Source organism: Eschrichtius robustus, chromosome 3 (assembly GCF_028021215.1).
Source record: "Eschrichtius robustus isolate mEscRob2 chromosome 3, mEscRob2.pri, whole genome shotgun sequence".
NCBI classification, from domain to species: domain Eukaryota; kingdom Metazoa; phylum Chordata; class Mammalia; order Artiodactyla; family Eschrichtiidae; genus Eschrichtius; species Eschrichtius robustus.
Window position 1 is genome coordinate 105,114,903 of NC_090826.1, and position 15,007 is coordinate 105,129,909.

Genomic DNA, 15,007 nt, shown 5'->3' on the forward strand with positions numbered 1-15,007 from the left:
CCTAAACACTGAAGAGGAGGGAACACTCCCAAATTCATTCTAAGAAGCCACAATTAGCCTAATACCAAAACCAAAGACACTACAAAAAAAGAAACTTACAGGCCAATATCTCTGATGACCATAGATGCAAAAATACTCAATAAAATATTAGCAAACTGAATTCAACACTACATAAAAAGGCTCATACACAATGATCAAGTGAGATTTATCCCAAGGAGGCAAAAATGGTTCAATATCCACAAATCAATCAATGTGATATACCACAGTAATAAAAACGAAGGATAAAAATCACATGATCATCTCATTAGTTGCAGGAAAAGCAACTGAAAAAATTCAGCAACTATTCATGATAAAAACTCTCATCAAGGTTGGTATAGAGGAAACATACCTTGACATAACAAAGGCCATATATGACAAGCCCACAGCTAACTCAATGGTGAAAAGGTGAAAGCTATTCTTTGTAGATCAGGAAAAAGACATGGATTTCCACTGTCACCATTTTTATTTAACACAGTATTGGAAGTTTTAGCCATGGCAATCAGAAAAGAAAAAGAAATAAAAGGCATCCAAATTGGAAGGGAAGAAGTAAAACTGTCACTATTTGCAGATGACATGAAACTATATTTGGAAAACCCTAATAATTCCACCAAAAAACTATTAGAACTAATAAATGAATTCAGTAAAGTTGCAGGATTAATATACAGAAATTTGCTGCTTCTCTATACACTAATGATGAAATATCAGAAAGAGAAAGCAAATATATATACATATATATGTATATATATGGATCCCATTCACAATCGAATCAAAAAGAATAAAATACCCAGGAATAAACTTAATCAAGGTGGTGAAAGACCCAGACTCTGAAAACTAGGAGAAATGGATGAACAAAGCTGAAAACGTTATAAATATATAGTGTTCAAGGATTAGAAGAATTAATATTATTTAAATGTCCATATTCCCCAAAGCAATCTACAGATTTAATGCAATCCCTATCAAAATACCCATGACTCTTCTCATAGAACTAGAACAAATAATCCTAAAATTTGTATGGAACCACAAAAGACCCTGAATAGCCAAAGCAATCTTGATAAAAAACAAACAAACTGGAGGTAATCCTGCTCCCTGACTTCAGACTACACTGCAAAGCTACCATAATCAAAACAGTATGGTACTGGCACAAAAAATGGACACACAGATCAATGGATCAGAATAGAATACCCAGAAATATTCACACACATATATATGGTCAATTAATCTACAACAAAGGAGTCAAGAATATACAATGAGAATAAGACAGGCTCTTCAATAAGTGGTGTTAGGAAAACTGGACAGCTACATGTAAGAGAATAAAATTAAAACATTTTCTCACACCATATACAAGAACGAACTCAAAATAGATTAAAGACCTAAGCATAAGACCAGAAACCATAAAACTCCTAAAGGAAAACATAGGCAGTACACTCTTTGACATAGATCTCAGCAATATTTTTTGGGGATCTGTCTCCTCATGCCACAGAAACAAAAGAAAAATAAACAAATGGAACCTAATTAACCTTAAAAGCTTTTTCACAGCAAAGGAAACCATCTACAAAATGAAAAGGCACTCTACCGAGTGGAAGAAGATATTTGCAGATGACATGTCTGATAAGGGGATAACATCCAAAATATATAAAGAACTTATACAACTCAATACCAAAAAAGCAAACAACCCGCGACTTCCCTGGTGGTCCAGTGGTTAAGAATCTGCCTTCCAATGCAGGAAATATGGGTTCAATCCCTGGTCGGGGAACCATGCCACAGGGCAACCAAGCCTGCATGCTGTACAGCCCACCTGCCATAACTAGAGAGCCTTCATGCTGCATCTATTGAGCCCATGTGCTCTGGAGCCCATGCACCACAACTAGAGCACCCACACCGCAACTACTGAACCCACACACTCTGGAGCCTGTGTGCCACAACTAGAGAAGCTCACAGACTGCAACGAAGACCCAGTGCAGCCAAAAAAAAAGCAAACAACCCAATTAAATAATTGGCAGAGGATGTGACTAGGCATTTTCCAAAGAAGACATACAGATTGCCAACAGTCACATAAAAAGATGCTCAACATCACTAATCATCAAGGATATGTAAATCAAAACCACAATGAAATACCCCATACCTGTCAAATGGCTATTATCAAAAAGACAAGAAATAACAAATGTTGGCAAGGATGTGGAGAAAAAGGAACCCTAGTACACTGTTGGTGAGAATGTATATTGGTACAGTCATGATGGAAAACATTACGAAGGCTCCTGTAAAAATTAAAAATAGAACTACCATATGATCCAGCAATTCCACTCCTGGGTATCTATCTGAAGAAAACAAAAACACTAATTTGAAAAGATACATGTACCCCAATGTTCACAGCAGCATTATTTACAACATCCAAGGTATGGAAGCAACCTAAGTGTCCATCAACAGAATGAATAGATAAAGAAAATGTGGTATTAGCCATAAAAAAGAATAAAATTTTGCCAGTTGCAACAACATGGTGTGACCTGGAGGGTATTATGCTTAGTGAAATAAGTCAGAGAAAGACAAATACTGTACATTTCACTTATATATGGAATCTGAAAAATAAAACAAATGAATATAACAAAACAGAAACAGACTCACAGATACAGACAACAAACTAGTTGTTACTGTGGGAAGAAGTGTGAGGGGAGGGACAAGAGGACTAAGAGTTACAAACTACTAGGCATAAAATAAATAAGATATAAAGATATAGTGTACAGTATGTGTAATATAGCCAATATTTTAAAATAACTTTATGTGGAGTATAATCTATAAAAATATCGAATCACTATACTGTCCATCTGAAACCAATATAGTATTGTAAGTCAACTATACTTCAACAAAAATTTTTTAAATTACCAAATCAAATTCAGCAATCTATTAAAAAGATAATATATCATGCCATGTGGGATTTATTTCAGAATGCAAGGTTAGCCTATCATTCAAAAGCCCGTCTATGTAGTCATCATGTTAGCAAACTAAAAATAAAAAAGCATATGATATCTCAATGTATCTCATATCTCAGTAGATTATAAAAAGCTATTTGACAAAATTCAGTGTACATTCATGACAAAAACCCTCAAAAAACTGAGAATATAAGGGGATTTCAGAAACCATGACTTATAATTCATGGGGAAAGCTATATGCTTTCTCCTAAAGATCAGGGATAAGGTAAAAGACCCACCTTTACTATTTCATTAATTTTATGCAGGAATTCCTAGCCAGGGCAATAAGACAAGAAAGAAAAACAAAAGACATTCCTAGCCAGGGCAATAAGACAAGAAAGAAAAATAAAAGACATAGGCTTTGGAGAGGAAAAATTTAAACTGTCATTTTTTTTTTCACAGAAATTATTGACTCTACAAAGCAACTATGAGAATTAAGTGAATTTAGCAAGCTTGCAGGATGAATGGTTAATACACAAAACATCAACTATATTCTTATATAGCTAGAAGCAAACAATTCATAAGAGAAATTTTAATATTACCATGGGGGTTTCCCAGGTGGCACAGTGGTTGAGAATCCACCTGCCAATGCAGGGGACACGGGTTCAAGCCTTCGTCCAGGAAAATCCCACATGCCACAGAGCAACTAAGCCCGTGCACCACAACTACTGAGCCTGTGCTCTAGAGTCCGTGAGCCACAACTACTGAGCCTGCGTGCTGCAACTACTGAAGCCTGCACGCCTAGAGCCCGTGCTCCACAACAAGAGAAGCCACCGTGATGAGAAGCCTGTGCACCGCAATGAAGAGAAGCCCCCACTCACCGCAACTAGAGAAAGCCTTTGCGCAGCAACGAAGACCCAACACAGCCAAAAATAAATAAATATTACCATGATAGCATCCAAAAACATGAAATAGGAACAACATAACAGAAGATATGGAAATCCTATACACAGAAAACTTCAAAACATTGCTGAGAGAAAGTAAATATTATCTAAAGTATTTGCCAGTTTATGAAGTAAAAGACTCATTACTTTTAACATAAAATTCTCCTCAAATTAAAGCTGATTCTAAATTTGTAGAGAGAACAAACCTTGGGAACTACCTGAGTTCAGCTTTCTATATAGCTACAGTAATCAACACAGTGGGGCACTGGGCAAAGGATAGACATACAGATCAATAGAGTAGAAAGGGGTTCAGTTACACACACACGCACATACACACACATGGATAACTGATTTTTTTAAAAGTATAATGTTTTATTATATAGTAGTTCATAATAGTATAATGATTTTACATTTGGTTAACACTTTATAGTTTACAAAGTACTTCCACAGATGTCATTTCATTAGAACCTTGAAACCTTGTGAAGAGGGTAAAATCCCCATTTTATAAACGAGTAAACTTGGAAATAAGCCTTGAAGCATCTTTTTTAAAGCAAACAGATGGCAAGAGATTGTGCCTAGCATCACACCTAAGGTCAGTATTCTGTTTTACACCCTGGGTGGCTGGTTGCTCAGGAATTCGGCCTAGCATTATATCCATCATTTTCTTCATATGTCTGTATATTCTTAAAAAATATATGATTAGGGATAATGCATTTTTTAACATCTTTATTGGAGTATAATTACTTTACAATGGTGTGTTAGTTTCTGCTTTATAACAAAGTGAATCAGCTATACATATACATATATCCCCAAATCTCCTCCCTCTTGAGTCTCCCTCCCACCCTCCCTATCCCATCCCTCTGGGTGGTCACAAAGCACCGAGCTGATCTCCCTGTGCTATGTGGCTGCTTCCCACTAGCTATCTAGTTTACATTTGGTAGTGTATATATCAGACAACTGATTTGTAACAGGGAACCAAGCTAATTCAATGGGGGAAATGATACTGTTTTCAAAAATTGTTGCTGGAACAAATGGACATCCATAAAAGAAACAATAATCCTTATCTCACTTCATGCACAAAAATTAACTGTAGATGGGTTACAGATGTAAATTTGAATGCTAAAAATTTAAAAGAAATATAAAAGAGTTTTTGTCATTATGGGATAGGCAAAGACTTCTTAGATACAATACACTACCACAAAAAAATTATAAATTAGAGTTCATCAAAATAAAAACTTCATTTGAAAACTGACACTGAAGAAATGAAAAGTCATATAGTGAGAGAAAATATCTGCAATGCATGTATTTGATAAAAGACTTTCACCTAGAATAAATGGAAAACTCCTATAAAACATCACTAAAATGACAGAAAACTCAATAAAAATGAGTAAAACTCATGAACCAACACTTATCCAAAAAGACATATAAATGATTAGTAAGCACATGTAAAGATGGTCAACATTATAGGTCACCAGGGAAACACAAATTAAAATCACAGTGAATAAAATTAAAAAGATAGACAATACCAAGCATTAGTGAGAATGCGGAGCAACTAGAACTCTCATACAGTTTTGTTGAGAATGTATAACAGCACAATCAATTCAGAAAATAGACAATTTCTTTAAAAGGTAAACATACACCTACTATGCGGTCCAGAAACTCCGACTAGATAGCTTCTTCCAAGAGAAATGAGAAACTAAGTCCATAATAGGTCATATAAAGGATATTCATAACAGCTTTATCATAATAGCCCAAAAGTAGAAACAACCCAAATGTCCATCAACTGGTGAATGAATAAACACGTAATATGATGCAGCAATAAGAAATAAACTACTGATACAAGCTACAACATGAATCAACCTAGGAAATATTAGGCTGAACACAAGAGGCCAAACACCAAAGAGTTCATAGTGTACAACTGAATTTATATGAAGTTCTAGAATAGGGAAAACTAAGCCGTGATGATGAAGACTAGATCAGTACCTACCATAAGAATGGGGTGTATTGACTGCAAAATGGCATGATAAAACTTCCCGCGATGATGAAGGTATTCCACATCTTTATCGAGGTGGTGATTTACATTTCTGTATACGCTGAGTGTACACATTTGCCAAAACTTGTTGAATTGCTCAGAGTCTCTGCATTTTATTGTATACAAAGTCAGTAAAATCTTCTGGAAAGGACCTTTTACCTGATGGAATTCAAATTAATGAAATTTAAAATAAAGAGGGTAGGGAAATTCAGACAGAGAACAGGATGTGGAAAGGGGCAGAAATAGGGACTGTAGTATGAAGTATTTTAGGAACTACCATCAGTTTGTAATAGGTACTGCAGAAGGGGCAAGCCAGACATCTGTGAGAGAGGAAATATCATGAAGGTACACACCAAGGAAAATTGCTGATTGCAAATGAATAAGTTCACATTTGAACAAAAACTATAGTTGGCCTTCCGCATCCATGGGTCCTGCAAAGGCAGTTTCAACCAACCTTGGATCAAAAATATTTGTAAAAATAATTTCAGAAAGTTCCCAAAAGCAAAACTTGAATTTGTATAGCATTTACATTGTATTTACATTGTATTAGGTATTATAAGTAATCTAGAGATGATTTAAAGTATACAGGAGGATGTGCTTGAGTTATATGCAAATATATGCCTTTTTATACAGGGACTTGAGCATCTGAGAATTTTGGTATCTGAGAGGGGTCCTGGAACTAATCCCCCATAGATACTGAGGGATGACTGTATATACATTTCACTAAAAAAGTATGCTTATGGAAATACACACACCCATGCACTGCAATATATAAATCACATACATACAGATATCAGTATTGATATTGATGATATATATACACATACAGGGACTGGAGACAATACCAGGCCAGATGATGTATTTATCTATTGTAATTGAAAACATTATTAAGTAGTTTACTGTGAGTATTTGCCATGAATAGCCCCCCTCACTTGGGCATGGAAGAACCCTTCAGCCAAGAATAGCAGACGGAAATTACAGCCCTGGTTCTGTCTGGGCTTTTTCTTTTTGTCACCTGGCTTTTTTTTTTAAACTAATGCACTTTAGTTTTTAGAGTAGTTTTAGGTTCACAACAAAACTGAGAAGAAGGCAGAGAGAATTCCCATTTACCCCCTGTTCCACACACACACTCACCCTCCCCATCAACATCCCCCACTACAGTGGTACATTTGTTCCAAATGATGAACCTATATTGACATATCACTACCACTAAAATCCATAGTTCACATTAGGTTCAGTTTTGGTATTATAAATTCTATGGGTTTTGACAAATGTATAATGACATGTATCTACCACCATAGTATTATATAAAATAGGTTAGTTTCACTGCCCTAAAAATCCCGTGTGTTCCATCTGTTCACCCCTAACTCCTGGCAACCACTAACCTTTTTAATGCCTCCATAGATTTGTCTTTTCCAGAATGTCATATACTTGGAATCATACAGTAAGTAGCCTTTTCAGGTTGGCTTCTTTCACTTAGTAATACGAATTTTAAGTTTCCTTTGTGTCTTCATGGCTTGATAACTCATTTCTTTTTAGCACTGAACAATATTCCATTGTCTGGATGAACCACAGTTTATTTATCCATTCACCTACTGAAGGATTGGTTGCTTCCAAATTTTGGCAATTATGAATAAAGCCTCTGTAAACATCTGTGTTCAGGTTTTTTATGGACCTAAGTTTTCACTTCATTTAGATAAATACCAAGGAACATGACTGCTGGATCATATGGTAAGAGTATGTTTAGTATTTTATTAAAAAAAAAAAAAACCTGCCAAACTGTCTTCCAAAGTGGCTGTACCATCTTGCATTTCCACTGGCAGTGAAGGAGAGTTCCGCTTGCTCCACATCCCCATCATCATTTGGTGTTGTCAGTGTTCTGGATTTTGGCCATTCTAATATGTGTTTAATGGTATCTCATTGTTGTTTCAATTTGTATTTTCCTGATAGCATATGTATGATGTGGAGTATGTTTTCATATGCTTACTTACCATCAGGATAATTTCTTTGGTGAGTTGTCTGTTCAAGTCTTTTGCCCAGTTTTTAATTGGGTTATTTGATTTCTTATTTTTGTGTTGTAAGAGTTCTTTGTATATTTTGGATAACAGTCCTTTATCAGATATGTCTTTTACAAATATTTTCCTCTGGCTTCTTTGAAGATTTTTGCTTTATCATTGATTTTCTGAAGTTTGAATATGATATGCGCAGGTATAGTGGGTTTTTTTTACATGCATCCTGATTGGTGTTCTCTGAACTTCTTGGATCTGTGGTTTGGTATCTGACATTAATTTGGGGGAGACCGTTAGTCTTTATTGCTTCTATTTCTTTCTCTCTTTCTTCTTCTGATATCTCCATTATGCATATATTACACCTTCTTTAATTGTCCCAAAGTTCTTGGATATTCCATTTTGTTTTATTCAGTCTTTTTTCTCTTTGCTTTTCAGTTTTGTAAGTTTCTACTGTTATATGCTCAAGCTCAGAGATTCTTTCCTCAACAATGTCCAGTCTACTAATAAGCCCATCAAAGGCATTCTTCATTTCTGTTACAGTATTTTTGATCTTTAGCATTTCTTTTTGATTCTTGCTTAGAAATTTCATCTCTCCACTTACATTGTCTGTCTATTCTTGCATGTTGCCTATTTTTCCATTAAGCCCTTAGTTTATTAATCATAGCTCTAAAAAATTTCTGGTTTATTAATTTCAATATTCCTGCCATATCTGACTCTGGTTCTCGTGCTTGTTCAGTCTCTCCAAACTATGTTGGTGTGTCTGTTTGTTTTTTGCCTTTTAGTATGCCTTGTAATTTTTGTTGATTGGTGGACTGGGTAAAAGGAGCTGTGGAAACAAACCTTTAGTAATATGGTCATAAGGTGTAGGGGTGGGGAAGCGTTCTATAGTCCTATGATTAGGTCTCAGTATTTTGGTGAGCCTGTGCCCCTGGATTGAGAACTTTACCAGTGCTGCTCCACACAAACACACCCTCTTAGGTGGGACAGGATGGCTAGAGGAGGCTGGAGTTGGTTATTTCCCTTCCTCCTGGTAAGTTAGGATCTGGTAGACTAGATTCCCCTGAGTGAAGGCCTGGTTAAGAAGAACAGAGTTCTCTGATGTATTTCAAAATGGTTCCTTTTCCTCTCCCCCTGCCAGAGCATGAGATTTTTCAGTATTCACTGTGAGGACCTGGTAGAGCTCCTGAAGGTAGAACTCACAAAGTGTAGGCCCTTCATGACTCATTCTAGAGGTTTTAACTCTCATACTTGCCCACACTGAGCTTCCAGCGATTCCAGACCTGGCACTCGTTCCCACAGAGGCTTCTGATCATGGGTTTCTGCTCTGGTAAGCTGTGAGTCTCTGTATCTGACTGTCTCTCCAATCTGGGGGAGAGCAGTTTGCCCTGTGACCTCACTTCCCTGATGGATCTAGGAAGAGTTGTTGATTTTTCAGTTTGTTCTAGCTTTCTATTTGTTGTTAGGATGGAGTGAAGACCTCTAAGCTCCTTACATCTCACCTGGTTTTTATGTCACTTGATGATCCTCTTCTGCTTGTCTCTTTGGAATAGTTATTTCCTTGTATCAAGGTATTTTACACCAATTGGAACGCATTTTCAGTCTTTGTCATGTTCAACTGATAGGCTTTAAGTATAGAATCTCCATCTTGCAGCCAAACAAATCTGTTAAATCCTAGAGCTCCAGGAAAACATGCATTACCAGTATGCCTTTGGGAAGGGTCCTGCAGGTCTAGCTCTTCCTCTCAGTCTCTCTGGACTGAAACACAGTGGTCAGAACAATTACAGACAGTCCTTAATTTTGGTGGGTGTGACCTTCCACCATGGTGAAGTTATTGTCTGTGCTTTCTATTAGAATCAAATGTTCTACTTGGTTGCAGTAAACAATGGGGTTTTGTTCTTTAACTATTTTAACATATGGAAAACCGAGAAAGAAAAGCCAAGAAGATCAGCTTGGCTTTGGGGAAATTTAGTGCTAAAGTTATATCAAACTCTGGATTAACCTACAGGCCATGCAGACAGCTCATCAAGTCTAACCATGAACTTACCTATGAGAAAGTATTTAAAGGTACAAGTCTAGGGATCTTATATCGACTGTCGTTGCATTTTCCTACAAAGAACTGATCACTGACTGCAGTCAGACACACTAATTTTCAAGCGTAAGGAAGGAAACAGTGATATGTTAAGAGAAAACTAGAAAATGAGTGGATTCAAGAGAAAAGGGGGATAGCCCTGATCCTTTCAATATTGGGTATGTTACTCCGTACAGGGCTCTCAACTTTGGGGGGCCTGGGTTTGTATTTGTGAAATAAGAGTCTGCTAGATGATTCTTAAATTAGTCCCTGACTAGGTCTCATTTGCAGAGCCAGGAATGCTGGCACATGGAGCTATGCCAAGAGTAGGACAGTAGGGACAACCCTGGACCAAACCCAGAGCACTGAAAACACTATTATAAAGTCTGTGAGGTCAAAGTATAGCTCTAGAGGGAAGCCATGAATCACGGCAAAAGGAGAAGTACTAGTTCCCAAGTCTAAAGTCTTAGAATGAACTGTGTAAGAAAATGTACATAGTGGTTAGGAACTGAGAAGATCGGGGAGAGGGTGGAAAGCAGGTTGCAAAAATGAAGTATCAGCTCAAGATATATACATAATCCATGAAGGAGAACGAAGTGGCAAACGCTTGTTTCTGTTGGAAACATGGTCGCTGGTTCAGGAGAGTAAGAAGGGAATGGACCCTGGCTGGATCTTTTAAAGGAACAGATATATAAAACTCGTGGTTCTAAGTGCATGGTGAAGCTTAATAGAAATAATGTCAGAAAAATACAAGAATTTAAAAATTATCTGGGCATCATCTTCACCATCACCATGGTTCATCCTCACCACAGATGCTCACTCGTTGATCTTATCCCATGTCCAAGCCACTGTCCTATGATTTTTCTTACCTACTCTCTTGTGCATTTCTCTCATTCATATTTATCACCATACCCCACATGTTAATTAGTTTTTAAGTATTGTTTTTCAGATTTTCTTTATGGGGTTAGTTTTAGTAATTGGATTTCTGTTGGTAACCTGTAGATTTTATTAATTTAGGAGTAAAATTTTTTCACTGTGTAAAAAGCACATGGTTAAGTTGGAGTTACTCTTTTAATTTTATTGACTTGGCTTTAGGCAAAAACAGGCCAGGTTGTTTTGCTGCAAAGGTGAATTTGGGCTATGCCTGAAATATTAGAGCAGCTACTCTAACAGCTTGCTCGTAGCTACTGGAAGTGTAAACACAGTTGCCAAAGGGTTCTTTATTTTCTCTTACTGTACCTGGTGGCCCATTTCAAGCAGGTCCTTTTACAACTCACACCAAGGATAATTACATTTGCTTTCTCCCTGCCTTTTATGGACATGAGAATAAATGAGACTCACATTCAGGCAAACACACACACACACACACACACACCATTTGAGGTCACTGAAAATGTATAATGTTAATACTAGATTTTCTTGAGCTTGAATTGAAGACCTATGGTAAGAAAACCAGTTGGTAGAAATACTTGAGCATATTAGAAGTACTCTGTATACAGATTTACATTTAACAATCCCTTTTCCTGCTATCTGATGGCTGTGTAACCACCCCAAACTTGTTGGCTTAAAATAATTACCTCATTTATTTGGCTCTAAAATCTGCAATTTGGGCAGGGCTCAGTAGAGACAATTAACCTTTGCTCTACTTGGTGTCAGCTGCACAGGCCCTTAGGGTGGAGGCTGGAAGCACATCATGGCTCAGTCACTCACAGGTATGGTGGTTGATTCTGACTGTTGGCTAGGAGCCTCAGTTCCTTTCCACATGGGCTTCTCCATGTGATCTCTTGGTATGAGCTAGTTTGGACTTCCTCACAGCACATTGGCTTGTTTGAAAGTTGAGCATCCAAAGAAAGAGAAAGCCAGACAGATGCAATATTGCCCATTGTGACTGGGCATCAGAAGTCATGCAATGACATTGCTGTCACATACTGTTGAACAAGTCAGTTACAAAGGTCCACTCTGGTTTAAGAGGAGGGAACACAGACTTTACTTCTCAGTGGAGAAGTGTCAGTGGTCAATGTCTCATTATAGGAAGACTATGTGAAATGCGGGGGGGGGGGGAATACACACACACACACACACACATATATATATCTCTCCATAATTAGAAAACACAACCTGCCACAGGATCCATATGGAAAAGTTCCTACTTAGGAGGATACTACTTCACAACTACTACATATCAAACATGAAAACAATTACTCCCTTAGATCTTCATTGCCAGTCATTCAGTTCCTCGCCTTTAGAAATCAAATGGATTTTAGGAAAGGATGATGCATTCACTTCCTGGGGATGAGGCATTCACTTTCCTTTTCTGATCCTGGAATAGCTTCTCTGCTCTAGGCTTGGAGGAAGAATCACTGCCTCTGCCCCACCAGGCCCTCCCCAACTCCATGCTCTTTCTCTTCATCAGAAAGGGTGATGCCCAGGCAAAAGGAGAGTGTCATGATACAGCTACCAGCCCAGGTTACACCCCAAGCTAGGTCCCTTCTGATGTTAACACTTCCATAAGTAAAGAAGAGCATTTCAGCTGAAGAAGAGTCTTTCCTGAATTTAATAAAGCAAAAGGAATATTTATTCCAAATGGGGGTTTAAACTGCATTGTCTTTTTAAAAATTATTTCAATTTTTTTCATAGATTTCTCAGCCAGACTGGTAAACTAAGATTCTAAAAATTTTTGTGGTTGATACAAGTTTTTAAGGGAGCTTTAATTTTCCAACAACATCCTTAGTTCCAAGAAGTTCAAACTACCATGTTTTCAAATCAGTGATTTAGCTTGGTCACTGGCCTTCTCATTTGAAGTTTCCCATAAAAGCAAACTTGGGAATCAAGATACTAATTTTTTTGCTTCAAACAAATGAGAAACACTTACTGAATCTAGAAGGCTGAATCAAAACCTATTTCTGAGGACCCAGTTCCAAATTGGGTCCAGTTACAATACCCAATTTCCAAGTAACTGTTCAAGTGTGCTATGGGTTCAAAGCCAACTGGATGTCGGGGTATCTTATTCATTTCAGACAAAATGGGATTCCCTGTATCTGAGAAAATAAGGCTACAAATAATACTCCAATAGTTCTTATAACATATTCAACACATAAAGTTAATTATACATTAAATATAAATATGTGTTCTACCTTCCTATGTCCCCCAAGTACTTTAAGATAAACAAGGGCTTAGAAATTAAGAAGTGAGGGTAGGAGAAGAACTTTTTGCTGAGTATACTTAGAGGGGAACAAAACCAAAAGCCTCCACAAAAGACTGATATACAACTACCTAGCACAAACAGGCGTCATCTTACCCAACTCTATTTTCCCTACCAACTGTATCCTAATTGAAAGGGAAAATGGCATTGCACTCACTCTCCCCTTGCATACTCCAGACCTTGTAAGTCTTCATCTTTTAAAATAGGGGATATGTTCTGTATCAAGGGACACCCAAGATTCTGCCTTTTCCCCTAATCAATGCCAATTTCAATTAAGATACAAATGAACTAGCAAGAAATCTGCCCCTTCCCCAGAGCAGAGCTGAACTGGATGAACTGGAGAGTGTATCTCATTTATGTTACAACTTCACAAGGTGGGCACCCAGTCATATTAATTCTATCTCTGGAGCCCTCTAGGGTGTCCCAAGTGAAAGGGATATGCTGATGTAAAAATCTCCCACGCAATTTCCCACACTATTGGAACACGACCTAGCATTAAAGAATAAGACACAGGAACTCAATATTCTTTTTTTGTTTGTTTTTGTTTTTTTTAACACTAAAGAGGATTTTAATTATGTAGTATTATCCATAAGTAAAAAGACTTTCCCAGTCACGTCACTTAAGAGATCATTTTATCCACTGCTCTGTTTGGCTGCCAGTCTCTTGTCTCTCTCCTCAGCAATGGTAAGGCGGATACCCTTTCCACGAGGAAGAGAGATCCATGGTTTGTTGCCTTTGCCAATAATGAAAATGTTGGAGAGCCGGGTGGCAAAGCTATTGCCGCTGGCATCTTTCACATGAACTACATCAAAAGAACCAGGATGTCTCTCCCGGTTAGTGATCACACCAGTTCTTCCCAGGTTAGCACCTCCAGTCACCATGCACAGGTTACCAGTGTCAAATTTGATGAAATCAGTAATCTTGCCAGTCTCCAAATCAATCTGAATGGTGTCATTCATCTTGATGAGGGGATCCGGGTAGCGGATGGTGCGAGCATCATGGGTCACCAGATGAGGGATTCCTTTTGTCCCCACAAAGATCTTTCTCACTTTGCATAACTTATACTTGGCCTCCTCAGGTGTAATACGATGAACAGCAAAGCGACCCTTGGTGTCATAGATCAGACGAAAATTCTCTCCAGTCTTGTCAATGCTGATGACATCCATAAAACCAGCAGGGTAAGTTATATCAGTGCGGACCTTGCCATCAATCTTAATGAAACGCTGCATGCAGATCTTCTTTACTTCATCTCTTGTTAGGGCATATTTAAGTCTGTTCCCTAGGAAAATAATTAGGGGGAGACATTCCCTCAGCTTGTGGGGACCGGTAGATGGACGAGGAGCAAACACACCAGTCAGTTTATCCAGCATCCAATGCTTCGGAGCTGCTACGCGCTTCAGGTGCTTCTTGGGACCACGAGCCATGACTGCGCTAGGCACGGAAAGAGCGAACTCGATATTCTTGATAGGAACAGTAGCTATTCAGTTTATGCAATTCAGTTGGGTTGAAACACGTATGTAGTCATTTCCCCTCTCTAGTTCTATAATTATTCCATTTATATATGTCTGCAGACAGATTGAAAAAAAAACTGTGATTAAATGAGCACACTTTTCTTGCCGTTAAAATATTTTATATTAGGTCCAAGCATCAATTAGAAATGGTATTTTGTTACTAGAAAAACAGACTAATATAAAGTGGCTTAAATAATATATAAGTTAATTTCTCTTTTCTGTAAAATGTCTAGAAATGGGAAGTTCAAGCTCATAAGCATGGTTTCACTTGAGGCCTGAGCTCCTGTATCTTTAGCTCA

General features: G+C 37.7%; 1 protein-coding gene across 1 annotated transcript; it reads right to left on the minus strand.

Annotated features, from left to right (window-relative positions):
- Nucleotides 1-13,808: 13,808 nt before the first annotated feature.
- On the minus strand, nt 13,809-14,628 carry LOC137761248 (small ribosomal subunit protein eS4, X isoform-like). The gene has a single exon (XM_068538158.1). It carries the CDS (start codon nt 14,619-14,621, stop codon nt 13,830-13,832), a length of 792 nt encoding a protein of 263 aa, XP_068394259.1. The 5' UTR covers nt 14,622-14,628; the 3' UTR covers nt 13,809-13,829.
- Nucleotides 14,629-15,007: the final 379 nt, after the last annotated feature.

Bases quoted from the DNA above. Each gene is read 5' to 3' on its own strand.
- LOC137761248 (XM_068538158.1), bottom strand. From the start codon at position 14,621: ATGGCTCGTGGTCCCAAGAAGCACCTGAAGCGCGTAGCAGCTCCGAAG.